This window comes from Corythoichthys intestinalis, chromosome 21 (assembly GCF_030265065.1).
Source record: "Corythoichthys intestinalis isolate RoL2023-P3 chromosome 21, ASM3026506v1, whole genome shotgun sequence".
NCBI classification, from domain to species: domain Eukaryota; kingdom Metazoa; phylum Chordata; class Actinopteri; order Syngnathiformes; family Syngnathidae; genus Corythoichthys; species Corythoichthys intestinalis.
The window spans coordinates 5,354,361-5,370,763 of record NC_080415.1 but is presented as its reverse complement, the minus strand read 5'-3'; the positions used below and the strand labels follow the sequence as shown (position 1 = coordinate 5,370,763).

The following is a 16,403-nucleotide window of genomic DNA, read 5'->3' as shown; positions in this document are numbered from 1 at the left end:
CAAATGTGTTTGTGTGTCATTGCGCCGTCTAGCTGTGGGGATTTGCATATAATTCACATGCACTTTTATTTCCAATACAAAAACTCCAACACACACTGTAGGTGAAATAAAACGCTGTCTTTGTAGCAGCCTAGTAGTAGTACGTAAACTCTTCAGCAAGCGTGTTTACTGCCAATGTGTATGCTTTGAATGGAGAAAATAAATTTGTACCCAAATGGCTGTTTTTGGATGGGAAACACTAAAAAAGATTCTCGGCAGCCCCTGCTGTGAGTGACTTCCAGCTTCTCTGCCTGAAGCCCATGGATATGATGGTTCTGGCTTTAATTAGTACAGCCTGTATTAGTAATGTCATCTTTTCTTTACAGGCTATGCTAATCTACACCATAATCAGCAACGCAATGGAAGCTGCAGGACTGAATTGAAGAGAATGCTTTGTTTTCGCTGGCTCAACAATAGTACTATTGTTAGCATGAGTGCATGGTGTGCTGTCTGCAATGATTTTCAAAGTGTTTCTTCATAATGGTCACCATATTAATTCTCTATTGTGTGGGTATTTAATACGGTTAGTAACAGTTGTATTCTAGTACAATGGTATTTGAGGAGAAATTCCATTAGGTTATATTCTGTTGCCATAGTAGCTGTAAATTGTCTTAAAATTTTGTGAAAACAACATCTGTGCATTGGAATAATGTTTTGCTGTTTTTTTTTTTTTTTTTTTAAATACATGCATTGTGCCGAAATATCCAAACCAAATAAAAATAGCTTTACTTGTACTACTGTAAAAAACTGGAGATAGACACGCCTTCACAGATTACAGGCTGGTTTCCTGACTTCGAAAATCCTATTGACAAACCATGTATACTGTAATTTTCAGACTATAAACTGCTACTTTCTCACCCTCATTTTAAATCTTGCGGTTTATAGTCCAGTGCGGCTTTTTTTTTTTTTTTTTTTGGGTTAATAGGTGACTGCGGTGTCAAGACTGTCATGAGACCAATAAGAACCTAATTAATTCATAGGCTAAATGATTAATGCAAAATAAATCTGCATTGACTTATACCAGTGCTTCTCAATTATTTTCTGTCACGCCCCCCCAAGGAAGACGTAAATGTTTCGCGCCCCCCCAAACTCTCTGCCGCCACTGTAACTAGTATCATTTGTCTATAAAATTACCATTATAAATACACATCTGCCTAACATTGTGTCCTTTTTTTCTAATAAAGAAAAAAAGTAACATAGATCAACTTATAATAAAGTATAACTTTATTAACATTGTTTTGTTTGTAACAGAGAAGACTTGACGTGCATCAATTTGCCTGAATTAAAAAAAAAAAAAAAATTCACATCCAAACTAAAAAATACACTCAAGGTACATTTTTGACCATTTGATACAGAAAAATAAAATGTAATAAAATCAGTAAATAATACCAAATTATAATTGATTAGAAACATTCACTCATGAGGACAATGTGCCAAAAAATTTGACCAAAAAAACAAATCTGAATAAAAGGGGAAAAAAATTGTCCTTGGACAGGACAGTTTTTATTTTTGCTGCTCACAGTATTTACCTCCTTTGCAATGGTGTGGAGTTATTTTGCAATTAGCATGCTAACAATGCTCACTGGCTTACTGATATAACACTGACAAAGCAGGACGATTGTTGGCAATATTCGGCACGTTTTCACTGAAAAAATCAAGCGGCTTAACAATGAGATTGGGGTCTAATGTCTTTAAGTGGCGTCTTAATTGATTTGGCTTCTTGCTGTCTGCTATAATTATTTTTAGACACAGTAAACAGTGGACTTTCATCATCACCCACTGTATTAAAAGTCAAAGCTAAAAGGCAAACGGCACGAAAAAAGCGCATTCACGGCGGCCGAGGTAGAACCGTAGGTGAGGGCAGTCGTCGTGACGATCCCAAGCCGAAAATGGCCCTTCTCAGGCGGCGACGTGAGAACCGGACAAGACAGTGGGTCGCTGCGTGAGTGAGTCCGGTCGGAAAACGGCTTTCGAAAACGGCGGTGGCACACTGCTCTTCATATTTGTTGTCTGTGTGTGCTGACTGCTGAGTGCTCTTCCTTAGTTCAAAAATACTGCGCACACTCTGAAAATGAGAGCGCCACTGCCACCTACTGAGTGGATGTGCAAGTACACTTTATTCCAGTACGGCAAAAAAAAAAAAAAAAAAAACATGTTCCCCGAGGTCACATGCGCCCCCCCTGGCATTGCTCTGCGCCCCCCCAGGGGGGCGCGCCCCACTATTTGAGAAGTACTGACTTATACTAACTTTCACACTGCAAATTTTGCATTGACTTATACTAACTTTCACACTGCAAATTTACAACGTCTTAATCTGAAAATTTTTCTTAAATCTAGTCGAATAATTTTCTTCATCTTGTTTTGAGTTTTAAAGGCTAGTTAACAGATTAATATGTCAGATTCTTCCACTTAATTTTAGTAAATATTACCATTTGTTCTTATTATGCCAAAAATCTAAAAGTGAGTCATTTTTCACCTAAATCAAGAAAAAAATGCTTTCAAATAATTCATTCATTCATTTTCCATGCCGCTTATTCCTCACGAGGGTCGCGGAGGTGCTGGAGCCTATCCCAGCTAACTTCGTTTTGAACAATATCTATGCTTGAATTAAGAACATTTCTGACAAACAATTTTTTTAAAAGATTAAATATAGAAGCTTTTTTGCTTAAAATACGTATGTTAAGCATATTTTCAGCTAACTATTTTTTACAGGTGCACGATAATTATTGATCTGATAATTATCGGTCCGATAATACGAATTATGATGTCATCCCAATAAATCCAATAACATTATTAATAGGACCGATTATACGTGCTGTAATATTTTTGGCACGGTGTCGGTGGATTGGGATGTGTGCGTTAGTATATCAAGTGCTCCCTCTCTGTGATGTCACGCTCAAGTGTGCCACACGGCTGGCGAGAAACACATCTTAACTCATTCACTCCCAGCCATTTTGACCAAGGCCCTTCGCTTCTGGCCGTTTTACTGTATTTTGACTGATTTTGCAAGGCCCACAGAAAATTATGTTCTATTGCTATATACACTTGGAACACACCAAAAGAAAGATTAGACTGTTCTTTCAGCAGGAAAAAACAGTAAGTTCATATCTTTTTCCATTCTTTAGAAATCAGCATTAGAAAATAGCTTATTTTGAGCAATTTTCCAATTTCTGATGAAAAACAGAGAAATTGAGCTTTTTGTGAAAGCATACATTTCAAACATAACTTTGACACAGCTATTTTTTGTTTTAGTTACATCACAAACATCTGAATAATGTTTTCATTTTACAAAATTACATAAACAACAAAACAAATTGAGCTTTTGATACCAAAGTAACAATTTATTTACACATAACTAACTGAGAGATGACGTTGTTGTCGCCACGACAGCCGGGTAAACTTTTCCCTCATCGCCGACTGTCTTATAAAGATGGATCTTTTTGAGTCCCTGTGAGGTCTGCTCAGTGAGCAGCACGGACTGAACAACATCGTCCGCTGCACTGGTGGTCCCGGTCGTTCTGCTCGGTTGTCCAACGCCTGGCATCCCGGGCGTCCTCTCGGTTGTTCTGCTCGGTCGTCTGCTGCCTGCGCCTTGCCGTGCTGCCCGGCCGTTCGTTGCTGTTGAATCGGGTTGCAAGTCTTACCAAATGCGCTACTGTCCTCCAGTGACCAATTTTATTGCTATAAAATGAATTTTTAGCTTTGTGCTTTGGAGCTCAGTTCAGATCAGAATCAGAACCCAGAGATGTCTCTTATGAAAAAAAAAACATAAAAGACTTTGGGACACTGAAAAAATTAAAAATAGAATTTATTTATACGTTTTTCGGAGCAAATGAGTTTTAATAAGCCACTTTAAATATGACAATCGCGTCGATTGTGTTTTAAAAGAGTACGAGGATGTGCGAGCTGCGAATAAAGCTGCTCATCCAATTCCAAAGCCAGCTAATAAGGCGGGGTTGTACCATTTAACGAGTCCTTTGAAAAGTCTCCCAAAGATGACCGAGGGCTATAGCGATCACAAACATTATCACAGAAATGATGGCGCTAGACAACCAACCCTTGTCCCTCGTCAAAGACATAGGATTCAGGCGGCTACTTCGTCCTTTGAAACCATTCCAAGCCGCTGCCACTTTTCAGATGAACGTTTACCGGCAAAGTATGATGGGATTGCCACACGCTTCCAAACTTCGTCGGCAACCGTGCACGGCACATATGTTTTCACCCCGGACATACAGTATAGACGTGTAATGTTAGTCCTGTCAGCATGCTTGGTAGGATTTTGTACTATGCAGAGAAGAAACCTCATACTTTATTGAAAATGGGTTCACTCACTGCTAGGGATGGGAATCGAAATCCGATTCCAATTCGGGAACGGTTCCGAATGTTTCGAGGCCTCGACATCACAATGAAAAAGCCTTAACGATCCCTTTAACGATTCCTAAAGACGCGTATTGCGTCGTGACGTGTGTTGTTGTCCAGACGCATCAAACTAGCATGGCGCCAAGAACCACTCGCTCCAAAGTTTGACTACACTTCACCAGGAAAGAGTGTGAAAATGAAAGGTTACGACGGGTAAGCACGAGCATTGCAGCCATAAACATAACAATGACAGCACGTAGGTTCAAACGCTCGAAAGTGTGTCTTCACTTCACGAGGAAAAATTACAACAAAGCGACTTGCAGTCATCGCAAGGTGGAGATAACTGCATCGGGAGGGAATACAACTGCGCTGTCCTCACAGAGAGGCTAAGGCTCAGTCCTGGCTATGCAGCTAGCTAAACTCCCAAATGACGATGCAGAAGATGTTGGTATAATTTGCTGACTTTATTCAACCATCACTTGAAGAGTGAAACTAAGAATAGAAATGAAACAAAATAACAAACAGGTTTGCATCAACGTAAATCAGCGATGATTAGCTGCTAATAACAGTATGGTTAGCATTCGTTCGCTAGCATTAGCACATCGTTCAAACCACTACACAACTGGATTTAAGTGTCCGATCGCGAGTGGAAACACAACAACACAAAAGATGATACATACAGGCGTTGCCTCTGTAGATATTAACATTAACAAAGAACGTAGGCTCGTAGAAGTGTTTCCCTCTCTCACTAACACGCTCACTCACTTGGATGCGGCATTTCTTCTTTGGGTGTAAGCGCGCTCTTCTTCACGTGAGCGCGTTCTTCTTCGCGTGAAGAAGCGCAAGGGCGCCCCCACTTGAGCGTGTAAGCGCCACAAAAACTAAAAGGCATGCAATTCAATGTAATGGTAAAATAATACACGTTAACCCAGTAGTCCCCAAACTGCGGCCCGCGGCCCAAATACGGCCCGCCTTGACATTTGGTCCGGCCATTTTGATTTTTTTTTTTTCTTTCTCAGTCGTTATTTATTTTCTGGCCTTTTCCTTGAAGAATTCAGAGAGGGTTATTTGGTTATTATCTATTTAATTAATAGTGTTTTTATTATTAATTATTATTATTATTATTATTATTATTATTATTATTATAAAGAATCCAGAAAGGGTTATTTGATTGTGGCTTTCTGAAAAACAATAATTTTTTACATTTATGCACTTCTGCAATCGTCACACTTTTTCTGTTACAAACTGACCCCGGCCCCTCATCAGAGAAGGGAAAAGTTATGTGGCCCTCACAGAAAAAAGTTTGGGGACCCCTGCTTTAACACATATTGCCAAAGGCAGAACAAAAACCTATCTGCCAATATATACCAATATTTTTTATTTCTATTAGATAAATGTTTCAGTAAAATGTTACACATTCTTGTGTATTTGCCACTTATTGCCACAGTTAACATTGAGGCTTTGGGCCTCTTTTGATCTTGTTGTGAGTTTGTAAGGTTGTGATTTCTGATTAAACAAACTCGATGCCAATCAAAACGTTTGTTCTTCTTTTTCCCCAAATTAGAATTGATAAGAGAATCGATAAAGAATCAAATCGTTAAGCAATATCGATAATGGAATCGGAATCGTAAAAATCCTATCAATTCCCATCCCTACTCACTGCCGTTTATATTGATTATTAAAAGGTAAGCCATTAATCCTTTTTGGTTCTATCATATTTTTGTTATGAGGAATGAGTGATTAACCTTACTATATAATGTTTGCATTATACAGTGTTAGTTATAAGTTAGTAAGTTATTGAGAGGCCTTTTGGTTATTGATAGTCCTAACCTGTCTCCCAGGTTAAGAAAGCTGTTTCATGGACCAAGACCACACTCTCCTGTAGCACCAAATATTTTTATCTGATGACAAAGCACAATACCTGTTGGGTTTATGTTTTTGTTCAGTGCTCATTGTTCAGGAAACACATCTTCAATTATATTGACTAATTGATTGTGATTGACTCAAATTATATTTATTTAAAAAAATAGATATTGGCACTTTATTTGAAGTCAAGACTGGTTTTGTCTTTGTTTTGTTCATTATAATAATGTGCATGTCATTATGAAAAATCTGGTTAGGTCAAAGGCAAATATATGTTGAATCCACCACTAGTTGTTTTAAACGTCCAGGTGTTCAAAAACTGAATATACATTTAAAAAATGATATATTTATTATTGGTTATCGATAACGGCTTTGAGGAGCAGGAAGTTATCAATATCGGTATCGGTTTCAAAAAATGGATATAGTGCACCCCTAGTATTTTCCTTATTTTAAGAAATCTGAATGAAATTTACTTGTAGCACTGGTAGATAATTTCTCTTATTTCTTGTAGATTTACACTGAAAACAAGGGAATTTAAGTTTTTCTTTTTTTCAGTTTTAAGGAGATGTGTTTTTGCAGTGCATATGTATAGGTCCAGGTGATACACCGTTTGATTCAAACCTTTGTTTTCAAAAACTACTAAAGAGAAATTTTGAAAACTTCCAGAATAAATGTCTGGATTTTATTAGCAAATTTATATTGCATTATTTGAACACAAATTTGTGTATAACATGCAAAGCATCCTGAAAAGTTCCTAGTGTTATGTCCCTAACGTCCCTATGTAAACCCTACGCCTTTATAGAGTACCGTAAAAAATAAACCATTTGACATAGAGTGCTGTCATCAACATTACTAGAAAGTGCGGATTTCAACTTCTTTCCTGGTTGTTTGGCACCGATAAACCATGGAAATCAATCAATCAATCAATCAATCAATCAATCAATCAATCAATCAATCAATCAATCAATCAATCAATCAATCAATCAATCAATCAATCAATCAATCAACTTTATTTGTATAGCACATTTAAAAAATCAGCCAAGGAGTCCAAAGTGCTTAAAATACCATAAAACAGCAAAATAAGTTAACTTTCAAAGATAAAACATATACATAAAAATAAAATAAACAAACAGTCATTGCACATTAAAAGCTGAAGAAAAATAAAATGTTTTAAGGTGTGATTTAAAATCCGTAAGTGAAGGGCCTGTCTAATAGTAAGTGGTAATTGGTTCCACAGCCTGGGCGCCATCACCGCAAATGCACGGTCACCCCTAAGCTACAGCCTTGATTTTAGGACTTGTAGAAGCAGGTGGTCAGCTGATCTGAGGGTTCTGGTTGGACTGTAAGGCTGAAGCAGTTCTGACAGATATGGCGGCGCAAGATCATTCAAACATTTAAAAACAAATAATAATATCTTAGAATGTATTCGGTAATGTACTGGGAGCCAGTGAAGAGATGCTAAAATCGTGGTGTTATGTTTGAGCAGCAGTTTTGCACAAGTTGCAGACGGGCCAGTGTAGCCTGACCGACGCCTGCATACAAAGAATTACCGAGTTATGACAAAAGAATGGATCAACTTCTCCAAATCAGAGCGTGAAACAATAGACTTCACGTTAGCAATCTGGCGAAGCTGATAAAAACAGTCCCGTACAACACAAGAAATCTGCTTCTCAAATTTAAAATCAGAATCAAATTGGACCCCTAGATTTTTTTACATAGTTCTTAAGAAACGGAGACAATGAACGGAGGTAAACATTCAGGGAGGCCTGGCTACTTGGTCTGAACACCATGACTTCAGTCTTGCTGTAATTCAGACTTAAAAAATCAAGTGAAAGCCACGACTTTATGTCGTTGAGGCATTCAATGAGCAATGAGTTGACAGAACGTGTCGTTTTGTGCCACTGGAAAATAGATCTGACAGTCATCAGCATACAAATGAAATAAAACACCATGTTTCCTAAAAACAGAACCAAGAGGCAATAAATAAAGCGAAAATAAAAGAGGGCCTTGGACAGATCCCTGGGAAAACCGGAGATATAATCATTTCAGTGTAGGAAATCGAGAGAGCACTCATACTCTTTCAATAAGGTGATTCCTGTATTCCTGCTTTTTTTTTTTGTTTGCCTAGTATGGTCATGTAGGGTTGTTCCGATCATGTTTTTTTGCTCCCGATTCGATCCCGATCGTTTTAGTATGAGTATCGGCTGATCCCGATATTTCCCGATCCGATTGCTTTTTTTTTTGCTCCCGATTCAATTCCAATCATTCCCGATAATTTTTCCCGATCATATACATTTTGGTAACGCATTAAGAAAAAAATGAATAAAACTCGGACGAATATATACATTCAACATACAGTACATAAGTACTGTATTTGTTTATTATGACAATAAATCCTCAAGATGGCATTTACATTATTAACATTCTTTCTGTGAGAGGGATCGACGGATAGAAAGACTTGTAATTCTTAAAGGATAAATGTGACTTTGTATATTGTGACTAAATATTGCCATCTAGTGTATCTGTTGAGCTTTCAGTAAATGATACTGCAGTCATTCAACCCAAATGCATGATGGGAAGTGCAACCATGACTGGGCGTAGGGGCACCAATTGATAAATCTTCTCTGCGTTGGGAAAGAACATAGGGTGTTAAGAAAATGATCAACTACTACCTTTCTTCCCCACATTGCCTCCCACGTTAATTTTAATTGCTGAGAGAGGGAATGTAAGGCTTTAGCCAAATAGAAAAAGGCTCCAAAGGCTGTCAAAATTCTCTCTACTCATTATACGCTGCGTTTAGCTCTATATATTGGTAAAACAGCGCTTATATAGATTGAACGCGACAATGAGTGAGTGGGTCGTGCAGCGCATGCGTTACTTATTTAACGTGATAAATTAAGAAAAAATAATTACCGCTGTTAACCTAATACATTTGATAGCCCTACTTTAAGCCAAAACTACTCTGGATGAGTGTAAGACATTTTGTCTGTAACGTTGCATACAATTAGAAAACAATTTAAATTAAAAAATATATATATACATAAAAAAAAAAAGGCATGTCCAAAAATTTTTTGCCGATTCCGATACTTTGAAAATGACGTGATCGGACCCGATCGATGTACTAGGTTATAGAACAATACAATAATAACAATTCATATGGATGATGTTGTGAGGAGAAATAAAACATACCAAATCAGATATTGTATGCAGATGCTTATTATTTGAATGTTCTTTTCACTAAATGCTTTTTACTTGTATCTGAGTACTTTTTTTTTTTACTTTTACTTGATGAATATTGTTTTGAAGTAACGCTTCTCAAACTATTGGCTATTTTATCCAACTCTGGACTCATCAGCAATAAAAGATCTTGGTGAAAAATAGTCCGATATGGGGCTGTTTCATAATTTGCCCCTGAAAAGCTTTTATTGTTGCTAATCAAAATTTCTACAGAAAGGTGAACCTTTACAAGAGATTAGAAGCCGCAAGGGATCTCAGACATCCTCCATAATTATTATAAATCCCCTAACGTCCAGAGTTAATACTCATCCTGTGCAAACTTTAGCTTTAGTGTCATTTTGTATAACATCTGCCATTTGAAAATAGTTGTGTAGACTTCTTTTTTTATATCCAGTATATTTGTTTTTTTGTTTGTTTTTTTAACTCTTTTACTGTTTTTTTCACCCATCGTATGTATAGGTATTATCTGCCAAAGAAAAATTGTCAGTCCTTTGGCAGACAATTAAATGGATGGATGAAGTTTATCACCTTTTTTTCCCTCATATAATGCTTTTTTCCCCTCCACTCTACCTTTAGATGCCTGTTGGTCATTATGGAAGAAACCTCAAGATCAGATCCTGCATTCATAACAACTACTTTTGGTAATGTTTAACATTTGGAAAGCAAATAACACTAATACTAATAAAATAACAATAATACTCTGTCTACTTTAGAATCAAGACAGTAAAATAAATATGCAGTAGTCCTTTGTTTATCACAGTTCCAGAATCCCCCACATGAGATAGAAATCTTCTATTGACACCACATAATTATTTTGTTGACCCTATATTTTTTCTTTTATTCAAAATTTATACTGCCAATACAAAATACAAGTAGTCCCCGGGTTACGACATACTCGACTTATGCGATTTTGACTTTACAACACCTAAGTCTCGTCTGCCATTTTGTCTCTGTTTTGTTTTTAATCATATAAACAGTACCTTATTATACCTCACAGTAGCTTATTTTATTACTTTATGAATATGATGTGTTCTGTCTTCATGAAACGTGAAGTTGTACAGCTTTACAGACATCAAACAAGGCAATTTTGCTTTTTGAAGCATTTTACTTCCTCCACTTTTGACAATTTGTAAAGCTGTAACACACATATGTTTGTATGTTCAAAACGACATGCATTTTAACAATAAAACACTTGACAAAAAACAATTGGTGTTCAAACGTCCAACAAGTCTGATCAATTTGTAAATTTTGTAGATTAAATTACCATAATTTCCCAAATATAAGGCGCACCCGTGCATAACACGCACCCCAAATTTACTTGTAAAATCTAGGGGAAATTATTGTACCCGTGTACATATAACGCGCACCCAAATTTTAGCACCAAGAAAAAGAAGAATACAAGAAAACAGACCTTGAGTACAGATACAGAAATGTCATTTTACTGACTGATGAAACACAGCACAAGCATAGCACATTGGTAGTTCAAAACATTACCGTTAACTGACAATATGCACGGTAATAATATGATCTGACAAATTATCCAACTCACCAAAATCCAGGAGAAAACAAAACAGATGTGACTTTTCTTTTAAAGGCTGCTGTATAACTTCATTGTTTCATCATGATGAATAAATGTTTCTTCCATGGATTGATACGGTAAAATAAAAGGGAGGACCAAAGTCGGAAATCGGAACGAGCGCATCTCTACTGTAACAAGAGGAACTATTGTTATTTGGGTTTGAGTTTCCCGAGGGACAAATATAGTTGACGGACACAGGAAGTTTGTGTTGTGTTACGTTTGTTATGGTCCGAGTTGCCGAGTTGCAATAAACGTTGACTCAAATGAGTTCAAGAAACTAATTCTGTGCTTTATGAAGAGTGAAAAAAGCAGAATTTAACAGACGAAATCATTCGACCAGTCAGACTGAAGTATTACAGTAACAAAATGGTGACGTCATGTACCGTAATGGTCGGCAACGGATCGCCGCATACGTTTTCTTCAACACAACATGGTCGTGTTAAAAAATAAAATTAAAAAAATCGGTCTTTATATATACATAATATTCTGTCTCCATCCCTGTACCCGTGTATAATGTGCACCGTGATTTTAAAAGTTGATTCGGGGGAAAAAAAGTGTGCGTTATATTCGGGAAATTACGGGAGCCTAATTTTCCTAACAAAAGTCCACTAGCTCAAATGCTACGAATGCTAACGTATTTACAATTGTCATAGCAAACCGCTTGCACGTAACTCCACAAACTGTAGCTGTAAACTCAGGCTACGTCCACAGTAGGACAGATTATTTTCTCCAGGGTATTTTGCCGACTATTTTTTATACCTGTCCGCAGCCCCCCCGCTTCTGCAAGGTACGCCTGCGTTTGCGCAAACTACGCATGCGCAGAAAGGAGCAGCCTCATATGTTACGTCATCGCCCGTGCGGTTTACCTCTGAATCGGAAACTCACTACTCACCGGCAGGAAATTTCGAAATTACTAAACCTTGTAGACCAGGGGTCGGGAACTCCGTTTTGTGATCGCTGTTTTTTTTTTTCATGAAAGCAATTGAACGCATCACGTGGTAGTGAGAGTGAAGGGAGAGCACGCTCGGCTTTCACGAGCAGCCGCCGAGTTGTTAATGAAATAAATTTTTAGAAAACAACGAAATCCCGAAATCGTTATTTGGGTGATACAATCGTTGCTCAGTTTCTATCTCACCACTTGGAAAATATCAAATAGAAACATATGGTGTGGCGCTGCGTATATTTCCTGGAAGAGGCAACCAGGAGTGCTTGTGCATAACAGTGGCGATCCTGGAAGTTGCGACAGTTTGGACAGGCAGAAATGTCAAGAAAAAAACTGATCGTGTGCGTCTTTGACTGGGGGTACCACGCAGGTCACTTTTCGGGGTTTAACTTTCCTCAGCGCATTTTTCTATATATAATCATGTTCGGTCGGCATTGAGTTGGGAGGGGCCAGCCCTGCAGCTGGCTGATCAGAGACAATGCGGGAGATGAGCTCTATAAAAACGCTCATCCACGCGTCACCTGCGATGGGAGGACCACAAATGGGCACTGAATTGAAGCATATTATTGTGACATAGTTTGAAGGTTAAAAAAAATGTGTGGTAATGAAAAGAAGATCGGGAATGCCACGTCGCGATCGTTCGCCTCCATTGTTTACGATGACACTAAAAATGTTGACGGCATGACATCACTTCCTTAGTATCCGATTGTTGTACGGAGACAGCAGTCCATATTAAACGCCGGGTAATATTACCCGCCTACATTAGCTGTGTACCAACTAATCTGGATAATAGGCATAATAGTGTAGCCGACATCCCATACAGGCAAAAACAAAAAATATATTAGCTGAAACAACTTACAGTCTTATGTGGGCAAAATCAGAGCGCAGCTGTCCTTTATCCATGTCAGACGAGAGTCTGCTCCTCATTCATAAGGTGACAGTCAAACCAGACCCAACGCTGCCACCAGAGAGCAGTGCATCCTCCATCATCAAACAAAATACAATAGTTTTGGACTTTTTGAATAGTAATTTTGTGGGACATAAAGGGTTATTAATTCCAATTTACGCTAAATCCGGTTTACATCGCCAGCATAGGAACGGAACTCGTCGTAACCCGGGGACTATCTGTACAGTGGTACCTCTAATTACGAGCTGTTTTCAAGTTACGACACACCTAAACGGGGAAAAAATGCCTCTTGTCACGAGTGAAATTTCAGGTTAGGAAATGCTAAATAAAGCACAGTATGTGGCGCTGTGTATATGGGCAGCTACTCACAGCTCCCAGAGTTTACGGAAAGTAACGTACTCATAGCTGCTCTGTCATTGGCTATTGCCGAGCATCTTCCTGGCATCCAATAGACCCTACCCACGTGACGTCACAACTCTGCTCTCCTGACTGGTGCCGCCCAATTGTCCGTCAACACATCATGTTGACCTGTTACGGCTACGTACATTCCTCCTATTTACGGCGTGTTTTTCTGCTCGTTAACATTAATAATCAAAATGGTGAAGGCGTGTGTGGCGGTCGGTTGCAATAACAGTGAAGATAGACGGAGAGACTTGAAGTTCTACCGAATTCCAAGAGACACGGAGAGGAGAGAGCGAGATGGGCTGCTGCAATTCGACGAGAAAACTGGGCTCCAAACGATTACCACAGATTATGTAGTAGTCATTTTATATCTGGTAAGATGCATTTAATATATATTTAGAGGGTTTTGGGCTGACAACCACAATTAAGATCATTGCTAGGCTAATCGCCGACAACATACACGTATGTATGTAGTGAGAGTGCTATCGCTAAACCATATAAACATTAAAAGCCCTAGCTCCATTGACAAATGACATGAAATACATTAGACTTGACAGTGGATGTTAGCAAGAACATAAGATTTTGAATTGAAAATTTCGTAACTCACCTTTCCAAGCACAAGATAGATTCCTGCCGAATTTTCGTGGACGAGGACCTGTTTCACCCAACCAGCAACTAAGTATTTATAAGCCTCCAAGCTCTTAAAGTTTTTCAAACTTTCGTGAGAATAGGCTGATTTTGTGTGGACAAGATAATTGTAAATATCAGCGTAGCAGATGTCAGGCAGACAGGGCGAAGACAGTGGGTCGAAAAACATCGATTTGGGCATCAAATATGGATCTGGCGACTGTATAGAACGAAGCTTTTCCACATAACGCCTTTTATGCAACACATCCAGTGAGTTTACGGCATCAGAAAGCACCGGGTCTTCCATGAAATGCATTTTGAATTCCTCGATCAATTGAAACCAATGCTAATACAGAGACAAAATGACGGACAAGTGGGCGGAACATACAGCGAGCACGTGGTTTTGTGACGTCGGTGGGTAGGGTCTATTGGGTTAGACTGTACAATGTATGTGTATGTGACATCCTCTTCATTAGCACTTTCGGTGTTCTGACGAATTTTGCAACACATCAAAAATTGCTACTTTGCGGTTCTGCGCATGCGCGTAACGTTAATAATGGCCGGGAATGCAGCGATTCCAAAGTAAACACTACAAACTTTCTTTAATGAAAGGAATATTTACTTAAGTTTGCTCATGGAAAGACATGTAGAAAAGTTTTCCTCAGACACATCCTTTCATGTTAGCTGCACACAACAACTGTGCCCCGCTCTCTGTATATGATGTATCTAGTTTTGTTAGCACCTTTAGATAACATTGAGAGTGCAACTGAATGTAAAAGAGGGATTTTTCAGGGCCACAAGAGCTTTGAGAGCAAAATTTTATAGGGGAGCAAATTTTGAGAGAACACCGGCTGTAAGGTGTCTCGGCGGCTTCTCGTCAGCGTACGTATTAACTTTTTTTCACTATGCCCCCCACGAAAGTGATGGTGAAAAGAGAAATTGAAAAGAAGAAAACAGCTATTTTGTCGATATACACAAAGCAAGAAATACAGTGGGGCAAATAAGTATTTAGTCAACCACTAATTGTGCAAGTTCTCCCACTTGAAAATATTAGAGAGGCCTGTAATTGTCAACATGGGCAAACCTCAACCATGAGACACAGAATGTGGAAAAAAAAAAACAGAAAATCACATTGTTTCATTTTTAAAGAATTTATTTGCAAATCATGGTGGAAAATAAGTATTTGGTCAGTACCAAAAGTCCATCTCGATACTTTGTTATTTACCCTTTGTTGGCAATAACGGAGGCCAAACGTTTTCTGTAACTCTTCACAAGCTTTTCACACATTGTTGCTGGTATTTTGGCCCATTCCTCCATGCAGATCTCCTCAAGAGCAGTGATGTTTTGGGGCTGTCGTTGGGTAACACGGACTTTCAACTCCCTCCACAGATTTTCTATTGGGTTGAGATCTGGAGACTGGCTACGCCATTCCAGGACCTTGAAATGCTTGTTACGAAGCCACTCCTTTGTTTCCCTGGCTGTGTGTTTAGGGATCATTGTCATGCTGAAAGACCCAGCCACGTCTTATCTTCACTGCCCTTGCTGATGGAAGGAGATTTTCACTCAAAATGTCTCGATACATGGCCCTATTCAATATTTCCTTTACACATATCAGTCGTCCTGGTCCCTTTGCAGAAAAACAGCCCCAAAGCATTATGTTTCCTTCCCCATGATTCACAATGGGTATGGTGTTCTTCGGATGCAATTCAGTATTCTTTCTCCTCCAAACACGAGAACCTGTGTTTTTACCAAAAAGTTCCATTTTGGTTTCATCGGACCATAACACATTCTCCCAGTCCTCTTCTGGATCATCCAAATGCTCTCTAGCAAACCGCAGACGGGCCTGGATGTGTGCTTTCTTCAGCAGGGGGACACGTGTGGCAATGCAGGATTTGAGTCCCTGGTGGTGCATTGTGTTACTGATGGTAGCCTTTGTTACTGTGGTCCCAGCTTTCTTTAGGTCATTAACTAGGTCCCCCCGTGTGGTTCTGGGATTTTTGCTCACCGTTCTTGTTATCATTTTGACGCCACGGGGTGAGATCTTGCATGGAGCCCCAGATCGAGGGAGATTATAAGTGGTCTCGTATGTCTTCTATTTTCTAATAATTGCTCTCCCACAGTTGATTTCTTTACACCAAGCATTTTACCTATTGCAGATTCAGTCTTCCCAGCCTGGTGCAGGTCTACAATTTTGTCTCTGGTGTCCTTCGACAACTCTTTGGTCTTGGTCATAGTGGAGTTTGGAGTGTGACTGACTGAGGTTGTGGACAGGTGTCTTTTATACCGATAATGAGTTAAAACAGGTGCCATTAATACAGGTAACGAGTGGAGCCTCGTTAGATCTCGTTAGAAGAAGTTAGACCTCTTTGACAGCCAGAAATCTTGCTTGTTTGTAAGTGACCAAATACTTATTTTCCACTGTAATTTGGAAATGAATTCTTTAAAAA

General features: G+C 38.8%; 1 protein-coding gene across 3 annotated transcripts in view; it reads left to right on the top strand.

Annotated features, from left to right (window-relative positions):
• Window positions 1–16,403, top strand: part of LOC130909559 (muscarinic acetylcholine receptor M1-like) — a 45,775-nt gene that overhangs the window by 12,496 nt on the left and 16,876 nt on the right. For 2 of the 3 annotated variants that reach the window (XM_057826192.1, XM_057826194.1), the window contains exon 2: window positions 10,075–10,139. In XM_057826192.1, the coding sequence (XP_057682175.1) occupies window positions 10,091–10,139 (49 nt within the window). In that variant the 5' untranslated portion in view covers window positions 10,075–10,090. Of the gene's footprint in view, window positions 1–386; window positions 464–10,074; window positions 10,140–16,403 lie in introns of those variants that run through there. The other variant, XM_057826193.1, reaches the window with a different exon arrangement.